A 20055-nucleotide genomic window follows, 5' to 3' on the forward strand; every position below is an offset into this window, starting at 1 on the left:
AGACCACAGGTGCTGGGCGACAATGGTGTGGGTGGGAGCCGTGTCCCCTTTGGCTCTAGCCTCCATCTTCTTTCTGGGCAGTTAACTGACAGGGACAAGAGTAGGTACCAAGTGCCCCATGAGCACGTGAAACCCTTCGAAGGGAATGCTGCTTCATCCTTGACCTACCGAGCAGAGGTCTCCACACAGCCCTTCAGCATCAAGGTGATCCGGCTGAGCAACAACCGAATTCTGTAAGTTTGGGGTTGTGCCTGGGACCCAGATGGGAGGGGCAAAGGGCTCTCTCAATAGCAATCCTGAGAATGAGTCTGGGACCTGGCTGGGAACAGGTGGGATGGGTACATGCGTTTATCAACAGCAATCTTGAGATGAGCCTGTGGCCCAGGCGAGAAGATTTGAGGGCACTTGAAACAGCAATCTTAAGGATGAGCCTGAGGCCCGAGTGGGACCAAGGTGGGAGGGGTACAGGGGCCTTTCAGCATCAATCCTTTTCTCACCTCTCTTGCTTCCAACTTCCTTCCTGTTACTTCTTTCCATTTGCTCATGTTTTTACGTGTTCACTTTTCCATTCCCCTCACCACCTCTCCACGGGAAATAGTTATTGAACAAATGGCCCTGAAGCACTGACTTGGTCACATGGCATCATGTCTGGTGACCACTCTAATGCCTTTGTCACCTATCTCCTTGGGAGAAAGTTGAAGCCATCGGCTCCCACAGGATTTACCAGCCCAGAAACCCATCTAGGGTTGGTGTGCGCTAGAATGGACCAACTGGGTTGGATTTTTGGGAGTCTTGGGGAGTCACTGGGGTTTCTGGGTGCTCAGCTGCTTACCAAAAGGCTGGGGTTTCCGGTCTACCCAGGAGTACCCCCTTGGGAAGGCTCAGTGATCTACTTCTCTTGACAGATCTAGGGAGTGCAATCTTACATTGTCACATAGGAGGCTGCCAGGAGCTAGGGCCTCTCAGAGGCACCTGGTTTGGGTTTTGATGCTGAGCCATCCGTGTAAAGAACACTGCTCAGAGCAGTTGTGTTTTCTTCACCCAATGTGCCCACCTGTGTCCCTATTGCCCATCCATGTCCCTAATGTCCACCCATGTCCTTAATGCCCACCCATGATCCTATTGCCAACCGGTGTCCAGGTTTGACTCCAGCATCGGGCCCCTCATCTTCGATGACCAGTTCCTGCAGCTCTCCATCCGCTTGCCCAGTGCCAACGTGTACGGGCTGGGGGAGCAGGTGCACCAGCAGTACCGCCACAACATGAACTGGAAGACCTGGCCCATCTTTACCAGGGACACAGCTCCCAATGGGGTGAGCTCTTGGGGGGCACCCACCACCATGGTCTTGTCTTGGGGGGTTGTCTCCCATGGTTCAGAGGGAAGCTGCAGGTTCAGGCTGCTGGACTTGAGTTCTAGCTCTGCGACTTAGGAGTCTATGAGGCTCAATTAGAAACCGGGCCCCAGGGCAATGTGGACGGATCCCTGATAGTGTAGTGGATGACGAGACAGACTGCGAACCACAGGGTCACCAATTCGGACCCACTAGTTGTTTCACAGGAGAAAGATGAGGCTGTCTTCCTGTGAAGGTCTACAGCCTCAGGAACTCACAAGGGGTGCTCGGCTCTGCTCTGTAGGCTCGCTCTGTGTCAGAATCAACTCAATGCTCATTAGTGAGACCTGTGCCGTGAAGGAGAAAGTCGGTGCTGTCTGCTCCTGGGGTGATCCAGTCTCAGAAGTCCTCTGTGGGGGTTGCTGTGTCCAAATGGACACAATGGCAGCGGGCGTGGCTGATGCTCTGGTTACTCTTCAGTTGCAGGACTGTGGTGAGGTGCAGACCAATTGCCAACGTGTCCAGGAAGCAGGAGAGTGTTGATCTCCACACTCTGCTCTGCCCACTCCTGTCCTTTCCCGGTTTCAGGCGGGTGCTTCGAAACCACCAATGCACCAGGGTGGGGGGCATCGTGGGTTAGGTGTGGGGTGATCCCCGTGAAGGGGTGCGTCACACCCAGCAGCTGCTGCTCCGCAGAGCAAAGACGAGGGAGGCTGTGTGCGCCCGCGAAGATTTACAGTCTGGGAGACCCCCGTGCAGAGTTGCTGTCAACTCGACGGCACTGCGTTTGGTCAACCAAGTAGGATAGAGTCTCGGGCTGTGCTCGCCCTGTCTTGTGTGAATAATGTTTTGGCTGGTGCAAGAAAAGAGAGATATTTTTTCTGTTTCTTTTTGTTTGCTGTCGGCGTTGAGTGCTCAAAGCAGAGGGATTTTGTAGGCTTCAACAATCTCCAAACTCGCTGTAGTTGAGTTGATTCTGACCCATAGCGACCATACAGGATAGAGCAGAATGGCCCTGCGGGTTTCCAAGCCTGTCAATCAGGTGTTTCCCAAACTGCTCCCTCAAGGCCACTGGCAAGATCCAAACTCCCTGCCATGGGGCTGATTCTGACCCATGGTGACCCTAGAGGACAGAGCAGAACGGCCCCTGCGGGTTTCCAGTCTGCATGCAAGCTTCATGCAGGGGCATCCCTGGACAGGCAGACGTAGCCGCCGGATCTGCTGAGGGAAGGACAAGACTCCCCGAGCAAGTTGTGGGATCGTATGTCTCCACTCCCTGAAAGGGGCCAGAGGGGAAGACGGACAAGCATGGTGAACTCCAGGTGAAAGACTACAGCACTGAGGCCCAGGGAAGTCCTGTAGATCGTCGGATTAGGACGTCTGTAACGTAACAGAGCTGGGAGAGCGGCCCTGGTCATCGGGCTTAGAACCCAGACCCCCTTTCATACCAGCCGGCCAGGAAGAAACCACAGGAGGTGTTGTTCAGAACGACTCAGCTGGGAAAGGCGGAGGGAGCCCAGACCCTGGGCTTGGGCACCTCCGAGTCAGAGGTTCAGGCTGTCAGCCCCCACCTCCGTCCACCGAGTTAGGATCAGCAACTGAGATCGAGCTGCATGCATTTCATGTGCACGCCAGCTTCCGAGACGCACTGCCCTAGAGAAGTGGGTTTCAAGTGTGCCCCCACTGGGGATGCAGTCACTTAGATACTCGCTGCCTGCTCCATCCCACTCCTGGAAATCCTGTTTCAATTGGACTCCAAGGCCAGAGATTTGAAAGCACAGCAGCTCTGCAGGGAAAGATGGAGCTTCCTACTTCCAAAGCAGTCACAGTCTCAGAACCCCCGGGCTGCTCTGCCTGGTCCTGAGGGAGGGTCGCTGGGAATTGGAATTGACTTGATGGCAGTGAGTTTGCATTTTTTTTTGTTTTTTGGTGGTGGGGGGGGGGGTTATAGAGGATTAATTCAGGTTAAGACAAGACTCTTAGAGAGGGGCATTTTGGGAGCACAAATTCAGAATTCTCACCCTCCTGCCTCTGACAGTATCACTACCTCTTGTATTTCTGCTAGCTGTGTGGCCACAGCTGGCTCATTCCATAAGAAAGCCCTAGTTCCCTTGTTAACATCAACCCCAAAGATAGTCATGTTACTTTAGGTTCAAGTGTATCCATTCTGATTATGAGTCCCCTGTTCATTGAGTCACGAATGCTAATTAATTGCCCAATTAGGACATTTCCAGCAATGCAGGGTTGAGACAGTTATGTTGTAACTCTTTGGTGTTTTCATCATCTTTCTGCAGGACGGAACGAACCTGTATGGGGCCCAGACTTTCTTCCTGTGCCTGGAAGATGCTAGTGGCCTGTCGTTCGGGGTGTTTCTGATGAACAGCAATGCCATGGGTAAAGGACCAGAGACCTTTGTGTAGCAAAGCACAGGCCTGGCCTTAGGGCCACCTGGGACAGTGCGGTGGTGATGGGAGTGGGAGCTGCCACAGCCGAGGGCTGGCGCTGCTTCCGATCCGTTCTGTCTCTACTCTGTTACCTGATGACCTGTGGAAGCCCTGAGTCGGGATTCGTTCCTGGTTTATTATCTTCCGAAATCCAGCAGCTGCTGCTGGGCAGGTGTCGATTGTAGAGTGGGGGCAGCCAGTGTGCTGCTCTGGTCTCCTCTGGGACGGTTTCCACCCACTCGTTCTTCTCCCTTCTCAGTCTGCTATCCAGTGAGCAAATGCATGCATGCAAGCACACCCCCACGTGAGCGTGCACACGCATGCACCCAAACGCAGCAGCACACATGCACACACATGCACATAAATGCACCTGCACACACGTACACACATGCACTCACATGAGTTCACATAAATGCATGCAAAACACATACCTAATACATACATGTGCACACACATGCACACACCCCAACTGTTGCTGAGTTGCCTCTGGCCCATGGTCTCCCTGGAGCTGTCTCTGTAGGGTTCTCCATGGTGAACTTCTCAGATGTATATTGTCATCTTTTAGAGGGCCCTCTGGGTGAACTTGCACCTCCAACCTTCTGCTTAGCAGCCTAGCACTTCAATGTCCCCCAGGGGCACCTTCCTTGTACAGGGAAGGACATACATCCAGGCGGGAAAAAGCCAATTGCTCTGGCCTAACAGTGAGAGTAGCCAGGGTTAAGCCGAAGCCACAACTGGGAGAGAACCTTTATTAGGACTCGATGCTCCAAAGGCAATGGGGCCAAATGTAAAGGCAATGGGTCACCCAGGACACGGTCAGTCTGCTTCTGACCAAAGAGCACAGCATCATGGTGTTCGAACAGCAGTCGGTTTCTCATTTCTGATCAGTCCTTCTACACATGTTCTCGGCTTGGCATCAGCACCTACAGATCTCAGTGGCAAGGAGAGAGAGAGGTGGAGGTGATGGTGGTGATGGCGGTAGTGAAGCGAGGCAGCAGTAAAGGTAGAGAAAGGCAGAGAGGTCGAGAGAAAGAGGGATCAGAATTTCTCAGGGTTCACTGTGGGCCTATGCTTTTGGGTACCTTTTCCTCTCCACTGGGATCTATTGGACCACAACAGGTGAGTGCTGTCAGAGAACAAACTCCCTCTTCCTCGCAGTTGGAGGAGATTAGGAGCCCAGCGGGCACAAGGGTTACACATCAGGTCCACGGTTCGAAGCCACCAGCAGCTCCACAGGAGAGAGACTGGGCTTTCCACTCCCATCAACAGTGACAGTCCAGAAACCCACAGGAGCAGCTGGCAGGGAGTGCTCAGAAAGAACAGCGCACAGTGGGACGCAGACAGTGTGCTTCAGATCGACAGTGAGATGAAGGCAGACACACCCTAGTGTACACACGAGCCGGTCCCTAGTGCTACCTTTTCATCCCATGTTGTGCAAGCATGAGTCTGTGGTGGAAATTTAGATGAACAATACAGGCTCTTTCAGCACCCTTGTTGGGATGATCTTAAAGAACCAGCTTTCCCGCAGTTATTTCCAAGTTACTACTCTCTCACTGCCGTTGAGTCTATTCCAGCTCATAGCAACCAAACCAGGGTTTCTGAGGTGGTGCATCTGCACAGGAGCAGAGAGCCTCATCTTTCTCCCACAGAGCGGCTGCTAGGCTTGAACTGTTAACTTTGGGCTTACTCATCAAGGCCACCAGGTTCTGTTGCTAACTCCCAGGAGGCAGAGTAGACTGAGGCATGCAAGGATTGCCTGGTGCAGATGGGTGATGGGGACACACAAGAACACATGCTCAGGCTGGATAGGAATGCCCCAGAATCTGGTTCCTCTTGAGAGTTGTTCTTGTGACCAAGGAGTATGGTTCAGTAGGCCTTGTAGATTCTTCTACAAGGAAACCCATACAATTGGGACACCTCTCCCCCCACTCCCCCCGAGTGTGGAGGCATATTGAGATATTCAATGCATGCTATCATCCCCGATGTTGTTGAATATGACTCTTGAGTGGCATGGGATTCATGTGTCTTGTGGGGCTATGTGCCTGCAGATACACAGGGTGTGGGTAGAGTGGGGCCAGCATGTTCTGGGCTGTGGACATGGTTGGTGGTTGATTTGTTAACAGAGTCTGCATCTGGGCACACAGAGCTAACACGCTCTAGTTGTACATTACTGAAGTATATCATGGACTCCTGGGTGCCACGTTGGTGGCCCATGGCTATCAGAGTCCGCCACATGAAACCCCAAACACCAGGACCGCTTTATTAGTGTCCACGCGGTGATGGCCTTCCAGCCTCGATGCTTGTACTGGTTTCTCCATCATGTAGTCTAACGCTGGCTGTCTTCCTTTGAATCCTCCAAGATGTCATCCTCCAGCCTGCCCCTGCAGTCACCTACCGCACCATCGGGGGGATTCTCGACTTCTACGTGTTCTTGGGCAACACTCCCGAGCAAGTTGTTCAAGAGTATCTAGAGGTAAACACATGGGCTCATGCTCACCACCCAGGAAACCCCAATCGCTCAGAGTTCATCTCACGTAGGTTGGTGACTCCCGCAACTTGTGGTCGGGGTCTTGTGCCACTCGACGTGGGGAAGCTGCTTCATGGCACTTGCATGTTACATGTGTGAGAGGATCCAGAGGGGCTAGCACCGGGCCCTGTGCCCACCTGTGGTTTCCAAGGGGAAGAAAGGCTCTGTGGTGCAAACCCACAACCAATGCTCAGGGAAAGTTGTATTTAAAACCCAGTATCTGCTAACTCTCATTTCATGTTTTTTTTTCAGCTGATTGGTCGGCCGGTCCTGCCCTCGTACTGGGCTCTTGGGTTTCAGCTCAGTCGGTATGACTATGGGACCCTGGACAACATGAAGAAAGTAGTGGAGCGGAACCGGGCAGCCGGGCTCCCTTATGTGAGTTGTAGTCACCTGCCATCAAGTAGGCGCTGAGCACATGTGACCCCTGGGTGGCAGAGCACGTGTTCCCGCCCCTCTGTGGTGACCCCTGGCACTGTCAGCAGTAGAAGACTAGACCCCTCTTCCTAGTCTACCTTAGTCTGGAAGCTCCGCTGAGACCTGCCCATCCAGCATCATGGTAACGCCGAGCCTCCACCCACAGGATGGCAAACTGACAAGGCGTGGAATGCAAGTCAGACTTTGAGAAAAGAGCAAGAGCAAACATACGAACAGCTCCTGTGCTTTTGTCCCTGCGGGGTTGTTGTGGTTGTTGTTGTTGTGTGTATGTGAGAGAGATTTTATATTTCAGAAAACTAGACATTTTGGTTGGACCAGCCATTTCTCCCAGGAGCAGTGGTTCGTCTTATTGAGAAACAGCCTCTGCTGCGGTTGTTAGGTGCCACTGAGTTGGTTCAGACTCCTAGTGTCCTTATACACAACACAACGAGCCACCGCCTGGTCCCTTGGCTTCCTCCCAATGGTTCGAGCCATCTCTTCAGAGGCCTTCCTCTTTTTGGCCGCCCCACCACTCCTTGACGAAGCATCACGTCCATCATCACATGAGTATTAGGAGTGTCATCACACTCACCCACGGTCATCGAGTTGGTTCTGACTCACAGTGACCCTCTAGGGAGGCAGTGACCCGCCTCTGTGGCTGTCTGAGATGGTCGCTCTCTATGGGTACAAGTCTCGTCTCCCACAGGGGGACTGGTCATTTCACATGACGGCCCTTGGGGATGGCAGCCCAACCCAAACCCACGCGGCCACCAGGGCTCCTCCCTCATCAGAGGCTGTGCAGACGGCAGAGTGACTGCTCGGTTTGAACCACCAACCCTGTGGTTCAGGGCCCAGCGTTTACCCAACAGGGTCACCTGGTCTCCCTGAAACCCCATGGGGCGGCTGTGTGGTGCGACATAGACCTACTTCCTGCTCCTTCAGGGTGGTTTTGATGAGCCATAGTGGGCGATGGACGCAAGAGATGTTGATGTAAAACAGCCCGGGAGCTGGACAGCTTCTTCTCAAGTGTTCTGGGGGACAAGTGACAGGGGTGCCTTGTGAAGGGGGCCATTTAGAGGGGCCCTGTAGCCTGCGAGCTCAGCTGAACATGGGGTTCTAATTCTGCCAAGTCAGTGTGTGTGTGTGTGTGTGTGTGTGTGTGTGTGTAGGGGGATGGGACCATGAGGTTGTATGAGAGATGCAAATGGAAAAGGCCCCAGAGTTTCTGGAAGTGTTCCCCTCCCTCTCCCCTACCCTGCCCTCTTGGAGAGGGATGGTTTAATTCTGGGGTTTGCTCTTCCCTTCAGTGAAACCAGGCAGAATGACACCAAGAATTCCACTGTGGGGTGGAAGGCAAGGAGTCAGAGTAGAACTGGGCTCCAGGGTTCTGTGTGGGTGACTGCTCAGTAGACCTTCAGACCTTTTCCCCCGTGGGACCTCCATGTGGACTTGAACCTCCACAATTTCACTGAGTAGCTGAGCACATGGCCCACTGGGAACACTAAAGATGACAGATGGACAGACCTGTCTGACCTTGTGGCTACTGTCTGTTCCTGCAGGACGTGCAGCATGCTGATATTGATTACATGGACCGGAGGAGGGACTTCACCTATGACCCAGTCAACTACAAAGGCTTCCCTGAGTTTGCTAAGGAGCTACACAGGAATGATCAGAAGTTGGTCATCATTGTGGTAGGTGACCCCTCTCCTCCCCACCTCCCAGAATCAGACACTTCTTTGTTATTACACCCACCTTCTCTCCCCCACATCCCAATCCCCAACCTTCCTTCTGGGCCTCTAGCTTAAAGCTAGCTGCTGCTTTGTGTTTCCCCACTCAGGACCCAGCCATCGCCAACAACTCTTCCACCAGCAACCCCTACGAAACCTATGCCAGAGGCTCGGCTATGAAGATCTGGGTGAATACTTCGGATGGAGTGACTCCGCTCATTGGGGAGGTAATTTAATGCGCCAGTGGAGGGACTGTGGGAGAGAGAGAGAGAGAGAGAGAGAGAGAGAGAGAGAGAGAGAGAGAGAGAGAGAGAGAAAGAGACTCTGCTTCACTTGTCCAGATGTCTTGTATACGTTGTTGCTATTACAAGCCATTGAGCTGGTGTCAACTTCTGGTGACCTCATGCAGAACAGAACTGTGTGTGGTCCTCATGTCCTTGCGCCCATGGTTCCAGCCCCTGTGTCGATCCCGCTCAGTGAGGGTCCCTGTGTTTCACTGGCTCTCTGCTTGTCTGTGGTGGGAGACACTCACCCTTCCGTGCTCAATTCTCTGCCGACCACACACCTTTCATGTGCAAATCCCTTTGCACAGCAGCCACTTCCACACCACCCAGTTACTCCTGACTGTGTCCATCTTCTGACCACACCCCCCCCCACGGACACTACTCTTGAATGGCCCCCGTCCAGTGACTTACTAATGGGAAAATCCAATGGCAAGGTTTTAATCTTTGTGCTGCCACACTGGATGTGTTTGACCACTTCTCCCATCTTTGTTTGTCACTGTTTTCCATGAAAGTATGATCTGCTGGTCCCCATCTACTGCTTCAGACAGCCCCCTCTAAGTGCCTGGGGCTGGTGAGGAGTTGGAAAGGAAAGACGTAGAGAGAGTCCCAGAGGTGTAGGGCTCACCTGGTGATAGGCAAGCCCGACTTGTAACGACCAGCTGGAAGTGATGCGGTGCTCCCCACCTTGAAGGAGACTGGTCAGTAGGGCATTATGCATTGGCTGTTAGCCACAAAGTCAGATGTCCAAACCCACTGTCTGCTCTGTAGGAGAAGATGAAGCTTTCTGCGCCTGTAAAGATCTTAGGAACCCTAAGGAGCTGCTCTTCTCTGCCCTTTAGGGTCACCGTGACCCTTGGCTATTCCTAGAATCAAGGCTAGAGAAAGCAGGAGGGAAAGATGAACCAGAGTTGAGGTCTGCCAGGTTAGACACTCCCTCTATCTACGGACGTTCTCATTCAGGACTAAGATTTAAATCAATCAAACAAACAAACAAGCAAATACAATACATTTTTCCCCAAGCTACCACCTGTCTTTCCTGAAGCTTACTCTCAGCTTTCAGAAAGCCCAGCATTCCTCTTGGAAGAAGAGTTCTATTCTTGGGCACCTCTGCTAATGTGGTTGTGGTAGGGACTATAATTTGCTACGTTGTCGATTTTACCCTACCTTCAGTTCATGTACTCTTATCGGCTGGTGCTTTCTCTTCCCTCCTTCAGGTCTGGCCAGGGAGAACTGTATTTCCTGATTACACCAATCCCCAATGTGCTGTCTGGTGGACGAAGGAATTTGAGCTTTTCCACAATCAAGTGGAGTTTGATGGAATATGGATTGTGAGTTTTTATTAATATTTATTTTGTTATTGTTGATAACATACACAGAAAAACATGTACCGGTTCAACACTTCTACAGGTACAAGGTGACAGGGTGGTATGTGACCTGGACTACAGCCTTTGAATTTCCATCCGTTCTCATCTGCTTCCTCTGCATAGTTCCTCCCTGGTTAATGCAAACTTAATGGTCTCTGAATTCCCTGTCAAACCTTCTGTGTTGGATTGTCAATAGAAGATGGTGAATTCTCAATTGGCTTCTTCATCTACTTTGTGCATATCCATCCTTTGGAGTCGTGGAACATAGGTTGAGACCAGAAAGTCAAGGGGGAGGGAATACAATAAGGCTTAGGTTTCTCTCTCTTATTTTTCAAACAGTCTTAACAAAACATGTAGCTCTGGATCAACGTCCGACTATGAGCTCGTATTAGAGTGGAGGGGACCTCAGAGAGGTGTGAGGATGGCTTCCTTCCTTTCTCTGAGTCCAGCCTTTCTGCTACAAATGATGAGCCGACATCCCGATGGGTTGTCACAAACGAGGCCACATACCCGCCCCACTCTCAAATCCATGCGCTGTCCAGTTGGTAGGTCAGGAACCTGGCATTGGAACAAGTTGGACCACAGGTCAGACTGGTGTGTCTATGTGCATGAAAGGCCTGAAACTGAAAGATGGAGAAATACCTCCCGTGACATCAAACAAAAACACGGGCAGCAGCCGGTGTCCACCAGAATATATGGTGCTGTGTGGCGAAATTTTCCTACTTACATGAGAACGGTAGTGAATTCCAACAACACAGAATGCTACCAAGATTGAAGCAAAGTTCCTCTAAAATGTCATCAACCAAAGTCATTCATCATATATCAGAGCGTTGTATGTGTCTTCCAGACTCACGGTTGTTACTGCTATGTTGCACATGCTCTCCCATGTGGGTGTAGGTATTTGAGTATATTTATGTATGAGTATATGTATGTATACATATTTGAATAGCAAGGGAAACCTAAGATTCTGTAGTGAATGTGTAGAAAATAAGTATATACCATATATGCTCGTGTACAAGCCGAGTTTTCCACCACACTTTTTATACTGAAAAAGCCCCTCTTGTCTCACACTCGGGTGAGGGTCCCACTTATCTGTTCTCCAGGGCTGTCTGGGTGTTGTTTGATCTCTCCCGCTCATCTGCGGGCACCTGCTGCTTCTGTGCATGGTCCGCTGACTGCTGATATCACCGCTTTTATTTTCTCCTGCACTCCCAGAGCCTCTGTGTTGTCCGTGCTGTACTGGACAAGAACCTGCCCGCTTCTGGGTGCTGGTCCCTGGGGCGCACCGCATCCTTGTCAGAGGAATATCAGATGCAGCTGCTCTCCTCCCGCTCTTCTCCTGGGTTCTGACCAATGACGTAGCCTTCACAGTCTTACCTGTGCCTGGTCACGCCCCTTGCTCCGCCCAAGCATTGCTGAATACAAGTACCGGCATATCTCTGGTCTTGGAGATATAGTACATTTATTTACAGTATTTAACATGCTATATTTTATTTTTTATTTTCTTATTAATCCCTATCGGGACACAGTGTTGAATATGCTTGCGTAGAGCAGCCTGTGCTAGGGCTCATTATATGCACACTGTGTTGTGTATGCACCGTGTTACTGCGTGTGTTGCATTAGCACTTCCCGTACAGATGCGGTGATGCTGTGTGTGCAGTAACACAGTGCGCACACAACGCAGCGTGTACATTATGAGCCCTAACACAGGCTGCACTCTGCAAACCGACATGTCGTCCCATTCTGGAATATCATCAGCCTGCGTGAGGCCTCAAACTGTACAAGCTGCCTTGTGTCCATGTGGTCAGGCAGTGTATGGAGTAATGAAGCGCATGCAGTAACACAGGGTGTATAGTTATTGTTGACACCATGTTGTTTTTGTTGACCTCTTTTCCACTTACAGAGCTAGTTTGCTGTTTTTCTTTGAAATAAATGTTCAAAAACATTTAACCCACTGATGCCTTAATTGATGTAATTTTATTGGTATCTATTTTTATTTTGAAATTTACCAGTAGCTGCCACATTTCCCGCCCTAGGCTTATACTCCAGTCAGCAAGTTTCCCCAGTTTTTTGTGGTGAAATTAGGTGCCTATTTGGGTCGGCTGATACTCGAGTGCAGAAGGTAATCTGGAATGCCATCTCTGGTTGCTGAGAAGCCAACACTTAGCAGCAGGCGACGCAGTGGGCGTGCCAGTGTTTCTCAGGCGTTTCTCGTCTCCTGTTTTGTAGGACATGAATGAAGTGGCCAGCTTCGTTGATGGTTCCATTTCAGGATGTTCCAGGAACAATCTGAATAACCCCCCGTTCACTCCCCGTGAGTCTTGGGGTGACAGTCCCGGGGGAAGTGGCGATGTGTGTTGTACATTTTCGGTTCGTGAAGATGGACTCGGGTAGGCTGAAGCGAGGTTGTAGGGAAGTGTGCAGAGGGGGAGGAAACCCGCAACACCCCTGGGATAGAAAGCCAAAAGGGACCGTCATACCCCCACCCTCACCCTGCAGCTCCACGGAAGGAACACACAGGCTTCGCTGCAGACACCTGAGATGGGTGGTCAGCTGATCATGCTTGTGCCAGCACTGAGCATGTCGGCTGAGCATTTTCCAGGAGAGAGATCAGCATCCAGGTCTGGGCTGCAGGGGAGGGCCAAGCCCACACCGTCCCTCCTCCACGGGAGAAAATGAATGACGCGGGAGCACAGGCCCAGGAGTTCAGTGGCAGGGCAGCCAGCACTGGGATCATGAGCTTTGGTTGAACTTTGATCAACTGATCAAAGCTACCTCCCAGGGCGTGGATCTGGACTTGGGCCCTCTTTATCGTAGGGCGAGAGCTACAGGCCCACAGCCAAATGGTTTATTGGCTGAGAGAGGAATGGAGCTTCTAGGTGACAGCATGTTAGGGAAGACTCCCATTCTGGGCTGCAAACGGCTTCTAACAGAGAGGCTGGATGCCTGGCCCACCCAGAGGTGCCCTAGACGAAAGGACTCCTCGCACAACCTGGAGCAGTGTGGGAGCGAGGGGGTGGGGCTATGGGAGCAGCAATGACATACATGGGGACCAGGACCAGCTATGGCAGTGTCCCGGCTGGCCAAACAGGCCAAGCACTACAACAGCATGGCGACACGGCCTCAGCCATAAAGGTGGTGACAGCTCCATGAGCCTCTCTCTAGCAAAGACCGGAGTCTCCTTGCTGTGGCTACAAGAATGCAGTTGGTGCCAGGCGCTCTTCCCGCAGGGTCATCGGCAGCACTGAGCCCCAAACAATGGCTGATGGAAAGGGGAAGCAGTAGAAGTAGGTGCAGGCTGAGCGGGAGACGATTGAGAAATAGCCAGGGACTGTCTGTAAGGGTGTCCTGGCTCTGCTGGACAAATTCCTCCTCTAAACGGCGCTGGTGTTCAGTACGAGAGCAAGGTGTTTGACCTGAAGATGACAGGTGAGGGCTACCTCCAGTAGGAGAGGTCGCTTCGGGGAAGAAGAGAAACAATGTGAGCAGAGGTATTTTCAGGGAAGGCGGCTTCTGGGGCTGCCTTTGAAATCAGCAAAGAGCCCATGCAGCCTGCACATCCCCGCTGGCTGGGCCTGGCCCTCCGCTTCTCTGTTCCCCTATGAGATGAGATCCAGCACGCACCTGAGCAGGCTGCCTCCTAGCCAAACACGCCTCTGATGACACCGTGGCCGAACTGCACATGCGCAACATGGATTCCTAGACGGACTCCCCACTCATTAGGCAGTGGCTGTGAGACAACCCCACTCCCTGGACCGGGAGCAGCAGGACAAGGATGTGGGCGATGGCAATTGAAGATCCCTCAGGTCCCTGGCTCTTTCTTCACCCACCACCCCGTCGTCACCCAGTCACGAGCACTCAGTATCTAGTGCCAACCCATCTGTATCAGCTGCATAGCCACTCGGGTCTGCTGTCCAGGTTCTTGGGGAGCAGTGTCAGACAACCCTTCACAGGCATTGCTGGATGGATGGTGGAAGCTTTGAGGCCTCAGGAGCTCAGTTGTTTTTGTGGGGGCAGGGGAGGCTTGGTTGTGCAGACAAGCTCATTCTGAAAGAGGCCTTTCCCTATGCCACAGATCAGAAAATCCTGGCAAAGGGAATGTGGAAGTTTAGAAAGGCAAATTGCCAACACAGGCCATAAGTGATGCATAATTGACTCATTCCAACAAGCTGATAGTGTTGTGTGAAGCACTACATCCTGCCCCTTCTTTCTTCAGCTAATGGAAAACTGTTAAGGCAGCGGTTCTCAACCTGTGGGTCACGGCCCCTTTGGGGGTCAAATGACCTTTTCACAGGGCTTGCCCAATTCATAACAGTAGCAAAATTACAGTGATGAAGTAGCAACAAAATAATGTTATGGCTGGGAGGTCAGTACAACCTGAGGAACTGTATTCAGGGTCTTGGCATTAAGAAGGTTGAGAACCGCTGGGTTAAGGGAAGCTGATAACAAATTGAGAACTGGCTCCTTCCCAGCAGCTTTGTAATAAGCTGTTTGAGTGAAGTTTCAGTAGAGCCTTGGTTTGCCTCTTTAAATTATATGTGCAAACCCTTTGTAACGCAATGCCTCTGACGTGTTGATAGTTGTAAGGTTTTTTTTTTCTTTTTCGGTGAGGGTTGTGCTTGTTTAAAAATCATGGATTTATTTTCTGTAACTCTGCAGCTATTGTCCCTGCACATCCTGACAGTGCCACACGCGCTAACCCATGCCGGTCAACACGCGTGACTAGGAAAGTCCATAGAATTTAGACTTCTAGGTTAAATGTTTTGGAATCCAGTGGGTACATAAAATGCTGCTTTGGGGATAGAAGACGAAGGAGGAGGAGGAGGAGGAGGAGGAGAAGGAAAAGGGAGTATTGATCTCACAAATCAGCTATTAACAGCTCAAAGAAGCCCAGTTCTAGTCTCACATGGACACAGCTGCCAGGAGTCGGGACCGACTCCGTGGCCAATGGGTTTGTATACTTGGCTGGTCTGTTTGGATGAGAGGACCGGCAATCATGGGCAGGTGACCAGAATCCAGGGTTGAGGGGTATGAGTGGCAACTAAACAGTTCAGATTTCACACTTTTGGTCATAGAAGCTACCTGCATTTTAAGGTACTGAGCTCAAATTATTTTGGAGAAATTAGAAGATAGGCCAGAAGTAAACAAGCCACTGGGAAACTCTGGTGAGAATTAGATTAAAAAAAAAGGTCCCAATGGAGTTTTGAGCAGGACAGAGTGGGGCTTTGGGAGTGGACAAGAACAGATGAAGCAAAGGGGAATTCTGATGTTATTCTTTCTGAGACATGGTCAGGGATGTGGTGGGAACAGGCATACATTTATGTTTTCTTCCAGTCCTTGATGACGTAACCTAGCTCAGTCAGCTTCTGCCTTGAGTCTAAGTAGATTCTTTTGGCTCCCCATTCCCAATTCTAGTCCCAGGCAGGAGAGGGCATGGGGCCAGCACAATCCATTTGTAATAGGAGAATAGGAGAAATGAAATATAGTGAGAATGTAGCAAGATGAATGCAGGCTGGCCATGACCCATGCTGGCCCATGTATAGCTCCATGCGAGTTCTGCGATGGCCAAGGGGAGGGTGTCCTCGCTTCTTGCTGACACCCCCTCTCTTGCTCTAGGTATCCTGGATGGGTACCTGTACCGCATGACCCTCTGCATGGACGCTGTGCAAGAGTGGGGCAAGCAATATGACGTCCACAGCCTGTACGGCTACTCGATGGCGATCGCTACCAATGAGTGAGTCCAACTTGCTGCAGACTGAGTGCACGGTCCAGTGACCCAGCCTCCTAGGTGTCAGGTGACCCATGCACATACATATTTTTTAATCTGTAAGAAAAATGTGACCGCTCTTAATGAATGAATAGAGAAACCACCTGGAACTTGGAAAGATGGAATCCAATTAGAACTGCTGAATGTACACAAGGAAGGAAAGAAAGGGTGGATGGGTGGATGGATGGATGGGTGGGTGGGTGGGTGGGTGGATGGATGGATGGGTGGGTGGGTGGGTGGGTGGATGGATGGATGGGTGGGTGGGTAGATAGATGGTGGGTGGGTGGATGGATGTTACAAAGGCTGGGAGAAATAAGAGTGAAGTAACATGTCCAAGCTAAAAGAGCTAATAAATAACAAAATCAAATTCCAAGTTCACTTTTCATGAATTCCTAGTCCAGGGCTTTCTCCTTTGACACCTTTATAGACAGGAGTACACAGGAGGTACGACTCAGCCCCCATGTGGTTGGTGGTGGTAGCTGCTTGCTCAGCATCCTTCTACTGAGCTCGTCTGCCTTTCTGTACATTCATATTCTGTACCGAGGAGAAGACACTGAACATCCTGTACTCAGAACACACACACACACACACACACACACGCACGGTCATGGGAGTAAAGTTGTCGGAGACATCCTATACCCAACTTATTCAAATATATGTGTATCTATAGACTCTCAATTAAAAGAATATAAACGGAACATTTATTTGAGTGAAAAATGCACACACACAATTTTTAAATGTGTTTCCTGATGACGAAATGATTACCAAAGGATTTCCAACTCGAAAGGAGTTTGGCTTCCTATAGGCTGTTCATAGACCCACTTTTGTGAAGTCACAGAATACATGTAAATGTATTTCTTCAATGAACTTTAGATACCTCTACTTTCTAGGCGTTTCAAGGCAGCTTGTGAAATTCTTGGATTTTATGGGGTCAATGGTATCCATAAATGACCTCAAAACAAAACACAAACATACTGCCATCGAGTCAGAGGGTCAATCTTTGTGGTATCAGACAGTCTCATCTTTCACCCACCAAGGGGCTAGTGGGTCCAAGTGCCGCCCTTGCAGTTAACCCAGGGCTGCTTCTCATTTCGCCTCGTAGCCACGCCCACTCTATGGAGAGCGAGCTTAAGAGAAGAGCGGCTGCCGACTTTTCCCGTCCTTAGTAGCGAGGCTGAACTTCCTGGGGCCAGACGAGCTGGGTCACACATGGACTCACCAATTCTTTCTGCTTCTAGAGCTGTCAAGAGCCTCTTCCCCAATAAGAGGAGCTTTATCATTACCCGCTCCACTTTTGCTGGCTCTGGGAAGTTTGCTGCCCATTGGCTGGGGGACAACGCAGCCACCTGGGAGGACCTTCGGTGGTCCATCCCCGGCATGCTTGAGTTCAACCTCTTCGGTATCCCCATGGTAAGTGTCCAGCCCCAGTCCTCCTGTGAATCTCTATATCCTTTGGAACCTCCACTCTAGAATGTTCCAAACTGTGACTCTCAGCTCCCTTGTGAATCTCCACTCCCTTGCTCACCGAGACCCAGAGTGTTGAGTACTTCATCCCCCCGAAGTTCTGGGGAGCAAGGGTTTCATCTTCATCCACGGGCTCTGCTATGGCCACATGGTTTCCTTACAAAGACGAGGCTGCCTCGAAGAATTATCTCTGGGACAGTTATCTTTGAGAAAAAGAAATCCCAAATTTTAAGAGTGTTCTTGACACGTAATTCACACATCACACAATTCAATAGTTTAAACATGTTAAAAAGAGTTGTGTAATCAGCACCGAAATAAATTTTAGAACATTTTCTTCTTTCTTGTATTGTTATCATCCACCTCCACCTACCACCTCCTCTGCCATAAATCTAAGAAATGATGAATCCAGGTACACTCCTTAGCCTGTATTTCATATAAAGATAAACATGCCAAACCAAACCAAACCAAACAAAAAAACCGTACAAACAACAACAGAATAAAATAGAGGAAAATCCACAATCGCAAAGAAAGCAGAAAATAATATAAGCTAGAACAATTTAAGCTGGGTCTAAAGGGAGAACAAATGAGAAGGTGTTAAATTTGAACCTACCTGCATCTCCTGTCCACTTTCCAATACACCCTATGCGCTCACATGGAGGGGTCCTTACTGAAACAGAGCATCTATGCAGACAAGTGCATGCCTTGCTGCATGAGTAGCTGACAGACTTCACGAGATGAACTTGTCACCTGTGAATCCAACGCCCAGATGAGTTGGAAGAGCATCACCCAGGTGCTTTGAGGGTCGTTGAGTTAAATCCAGCACATACAAAGGGGCTTCACAAATTTGGTGGAAGAATGGAATCGGAAGATAATATAACTTTTTGAAGGCCCCATCTGAATTCCTTGGTCCTGTCCTGTGTGCTGGGCCCTGAGCCAGACCTGATGCTGAAGGCAGGGGCACGCACATTCTCTTTCCTTAAGAGCTTGCAGTTTATGGGGACGAGATAGACATGGAATAGCTACATCAAATGATCAAAGAACACCGCAAGCTAAGGTGCAGGTGCTAACTAGGATGCATGCTTTAATGCTGAGGGGGTTCTGAGAGAGGGACTCACTAACGAGGAAATGACACAGGGCAGAGGATCAGGACAGAGCCAAGAGGACTTAGTGGGAAAGATGATGCTCGAGTTTGCTTTGAGAAGTGGGTATGTTTCATCAACTGGTTGGGGAGAAGGTAGTTTTAAGACTGAGAGCTCCCCAGAAGTAAAAGCAGTAGGGCTATGTTAATTGTATTTTTAGAGAAAGGTGTGTAGATATCCCTGGGAGGTTGGGTGGAAAGGATGTTAGAAAGTTGGGTTGGGGCCATGCTATGAAGAGCCAGTAGGATAAACAGCAGGGAGAATCTGAGAGGTTTCCAGTAGGTAACTCATGGATAAGAGTCTGGCTTCCTCTAGAGCAGTGGTTCTCAATCTTCCTACTGCTGCAGCCCTTTAATACAGCTCCCTATGTTGTGGTGACCCCCAACCATAACATTATTTTCATTGTTGCTTCATCACCGATATTTTGCTACTGTTATGAATCAGGAGACCCCTGTGAAAGGGTTATTTGACCCCCAAAGGGGTCGCAACCCACATGTTGAGAACCGCTGATCTAGAGGGGACCTGGGGTCACAGCGGGTCAAGTGTCAGCAGGCGGTTCAAACCCACCAGTCACTCCCAGGGACAGAGATGAGAGATCTTACTACCGTCAAGATTTAGTCTTAGAAAGGCCAGGTAGCAGTTCTGCTCTGTCCTGCAGAGTCCCTGTGAGTCAGACTCAACTTGACGGTAGTGTTTGTTTTTTAACTGAACACACATGAGGAAGCCTAAGAGTACTCTGAGCCGTGGGCCAGCAAGGGTGGACATGGTACTAGCCTGCCCAGTAAGAGCCCCAGGGGCCAGAGTGGGCAGGCCCCGGTGTGTATACTACAGGTGGGTACGGACATCTGCTGTTATGTGGCGGGACCTCTGCTGGGAGGTCCCTGGTGGTGGGACACGGAGGTGGTGGAATAGGGTGGCCCACAGTGTGTGTCCTCCAGGTGGGCGCGGACATCTGCGGCTTTTCTCTAAACGTGACTGAGGAGCTGTGCAGAAGGTGGATGCAGCTGGGGGCTTTCTATCCATTCGCCCGGAATCACAATGGCCAAGGCTACAAGGTGAGGCTCTGAGGAGATGTGGCCCACAGAGACGTGGTGTACTTTAGCACGGCGTCTGTCTGTGTCCCCACCAGGGACCCAGTGGAGTGATCACCGACAGTGTGCCAACCTCATGCTCATCTGCTGACTCGCTGGTAGCTGCCCAGGTCTGGCAGGTGGTGTGTCCTTAAATGCCCTACTGCCCACCAGGGACAAGGTGCCCTTGAGTCAGCTCTGCCCCAGGCACCTCCACATGTGTCAGAGAGGAAGTGTGTCCCACAGGGATTCCAAGGGTTGACTGCTTTGGAAATTGATAACCAGGCCTTTTTTCTGAGATGCCTCTGGACAGACTCCCACCTCTGGTTTGTAGCTGCGTGAGTACATTGAGGGCATGCTCTCTCTCTGCTGTTGGTGTCTCCCAGGGGCTCCCACCAACCTCTGTGCACTTCATCTGCGGCACCCAGCCTGTCAAGGAAATCGGACATGTCCAGATGACTCTGGTTTCCCGAGAACAATCCGAGAGCTAACGGGATGGAGCGCGTGCTGTGCGTTCTGACC

At 50.8% G+C, this 20055-nt stretch overlaps 1 protein-coding gene across 1 annotated transcript in view; it reads left to right on the forward strand.

Moving 5' to 3' along the window:
- MGAM (maltase-glucoamylase) overlaps positions 1-20055 on the forward strand; it is a 70694-nt gene that overhangs the window by 11270 nt on the left and 39369 nt on the right. Inside the window, exons 5-16 of the mRNA XM_075557417.1 lie at positions 82-233; positions 1141-1312; positions 3625-3724; positions 6135-6247; positions 6554-6679; positions 8278-8409; positions 8556-8672; positions 9944-10057; positions 12323-12407; positions 15710-15827; positions 17099-17270; positions 19402-19518. Of these exons, the coding sequence (XP_075413532.1) occupies positions 82-233; positions 1141-1312; positions 3625-3724; positions 6135-6247; positions 6554-6679; positions 8278-8409; positions 8556-8672; positions 9944-10057; positions 12323-12407; positions 15710-15827; positions 17099-17270; positions 19402-19518 (1518 nt within the window). The remainder of the gene's footprint in view (positions 1-81; positions 234-1140; positions 1313-3624; positions 3725-6134; positions 6248-6553; positions 6680-8277; positions 8410-8555; positions 8673-9943; positions 10058-12322; positions 12408-15709; positions 15828-17098; positions 17271-19401; positions 19519-20055) is intronic.

The sequence above is a fragment of the Tenrec ecaudatus genome, chromosome 9 (genome assembly GCF_050624435.1).
Source record: "Tenrec ecaudatus isolate mTenEca1 chromosome 9, mTenEca1.hap1, whole genome shotgun sequence".
Lineage (NCBI taxonomy): Eukaryota > Metazoa > Chordata > Mammalia > Afrosoricida > Tenrecidae > Tenrec > Tenrec ecaudatus.